We start from the raw sequence: 2,323 nt of genomic DNA, 5'->3' as shown, positions 1-2,323 counted from the left end.
AGTTTGTTCCTGGGATAGTATTACAGGTAGGCCACACCCCTGGGGAAACTCCCCCTAGACTGACCGGCCACTTAGGACGTAGTCATGTAATCCATCATGGGAAATACCACTCACAAGTGAAGTCCAGCCAAGTTAACAGATCTTCAACTATCACACAGCTTTTCTGGAATCGACTCTAGCAATTTGGATTTGGGTTTGGAGTGTTGATTGGTTTTATTAAAAGTAGCTGATGCATCTGTCTTCTTCATTTTCCCTTTGTGCCCCAAAGTTTCTTCATGGCATTTTTCATCTCTGCATTTTTCAGTGTATAGATGAAGGGGTTCAACATAGGGGTGATGACAGTGTAAAACACAGCCAAGAATTTATCAACAGATAAGGTGTAAGGAGGTCTCACATACAGAAAAATACAAGGGACAAAGAAGAGGACCACCACAGTGATGTGGGAGCCACAGGTGGACAAGGCTTTGTGTCTCCCTTCCTGATTAAGATTCTTCAGGGAGTGCAGAATGACCCCATAGGAGATGAACAACAGCAAAAGGATGACCAAACATATTGCCCCATCATTGGCAATTACACTGAGTCCAATAACATATGTGTCAGTACAGGCAAGTTTTAATAAGGGGTACATGTCACAGATGAAGTGATCTATGACATTGGTACCACAGAAGGGAAGGTTGTAAACAAAGAGAAGGTGAATTCCCGCATGCACAAAACCTCCAACCCAGGCCACCAGCAGCAGCAGAACACACACCCGTTGGTTCATGATGGTCATATAATGCAGGGGTTTGCAGATAGCCACATAGCGGTTGTAGGCCATGGCCACCAGAAGTAAAATCTCAGCTCCACCAAATAAATGTCCTACAAAAAGCTGAGTCATGCAAGCTTGGAAAGAAATGGTTTTCTTCTCATAGAGTAAGTCTTTAATCATATTTGGGGTGACTGTAGTAGAATAAAGAGCATCCATAAAGGATAAGTAGCCAAGAAAGAAGTACATGGGGGCATCAAGGGTTGGGCTAATCATGACAGTCAGTACAATAAGAAGGTTCCCCACCATCGTCATGCTGTATATGAGCAGGAACACAGCAAATAGTATTTTCTGACCTTGGACACTCTGAGTGAGGCCCAAGAAGATAAACTCAGTCACATTGTTCCTCTGTTCCATATGTGCTCCTGTGTGTCCTTATTTCCGTGTTCAGAACAAATTCACCTGTAAATTTAATGATGAACAATGACTTTTTAAAACCTTAGCTCATTTGTTTCTTTAGCCAATAATCAGACATTATGTTTTACTGTATTTCCCCACTGCCCAAGATTATAAGAATATAAGACTTTTTCTAACATGGTCCCTAATGTCTATCATCTTATCATATAGTGAGAGACAAACAACAGTTAGAAACATATGTGAGGGAAGAGCAGTTTGTGACCTAAATGGAGCTGTCACAGTACCTTTCCATCTGTGAGAAAATTTAATTGTATGCATATAGCTAATGCTATGAATAAAAAGGAAATAGTAGATGAAAGGTTTAATGTAAAAAATAAAAGAAGATTTACTTAATAGTAGCTTTCATGTTAGTAAATGAAACTATTTTCTATATTCTAGGAAAGCAGAATATTTTTGTCAAATAACTGAAATCCCAAATGGACATATTTCAAAATTTCAGATATTGGTACTTGAAAGGTACTTTTCAGCAACAGGAAATCAGCATAAGAAAACAAATATAATTATATATGCATGGGTAAAATGTAAGGTTTTTGTATGAACGGGTTACCTTTTTGAAGGCAATGTGTGTACAGGGATGAAAAGGTGAGCAAGGAGATTCCAAGGTTAAAAACAAAAAGATGGCTGGGCACGCACACACAAGATAATATCATAAATATTATCAATAACAATCAGTTCAGCTATGTATGAAAAAAAAGCTACTAATGATATCCCCTTATTCTCTAGGTCTCTATTGACATTTACTTCACTATCTGACTCATAATTCTACCATACCTCCTGCTCACAATACGGATTGTCTGTATTTTCAGCTACAGCTAAACTCCTGTTTATATACTAGATAACATTCTCTTTATAACTCTAAAAATAGCGCTCCTGAAATTGTTTCCTCCATTTCCTGCATTAACAATTTACTTCTCAAGACTCTCTCACTGTATGTATACAGTAAAATATCTCCATGGGTTAAAAACTTTATTCTTCAACTCCATATCCCTTTCAAAAAAGTACCCAATTCTCTATTTTTTTATAAAAACACATTCACTTTGCTAAATCTATTGTTCAATTTCAGTCCCCTTCTTAGCCAACTCAGCACTCCTACAATTGAAA

At 37.8% G+C, this 2,323-nt stretch overlaps 1 protein-coding gene across 1 annotated transcript; it reads right to left on the bottom strand.

Moving 5' to 3' along the window:
- Positions 1–244: 244 nt before the first annotated feature.
- Positions 245–1,162, bottom strand: LOC103210866 (olfactory receptor 4A15-like). Its single transcript, XM_007956784.1, has one exon. It carries the CDS (start codon positions 1,160–1,162, stop codon positions 245–247), a length of 918 nt encoding a protein of 305 aa, XP_007954975.1.
- Positions 1,163–2,323: the final 1,161 nt, after the last annotated feature.

Source organism: Orycteropus afer, unplaced genomic scaffold, assembly GCF_000298275.1.
Source record: "Orycteropus afer afer isolate SDZICR_OR568_19922 unplaced genomic scaffold, OryAfe1.0 scaffold00666, whole genome shotgun sequence".
NCBI lineage: Eukaryota > Metazoa > Chordata > Mammalia > Tubulidentata > Orycteropodidae > Orycteropus > Orycteropus afer.
Note: the sequence above shows the minus strand (reverse complement) of the source record. Positions and strands in the feature narration are given on the sequence as shown.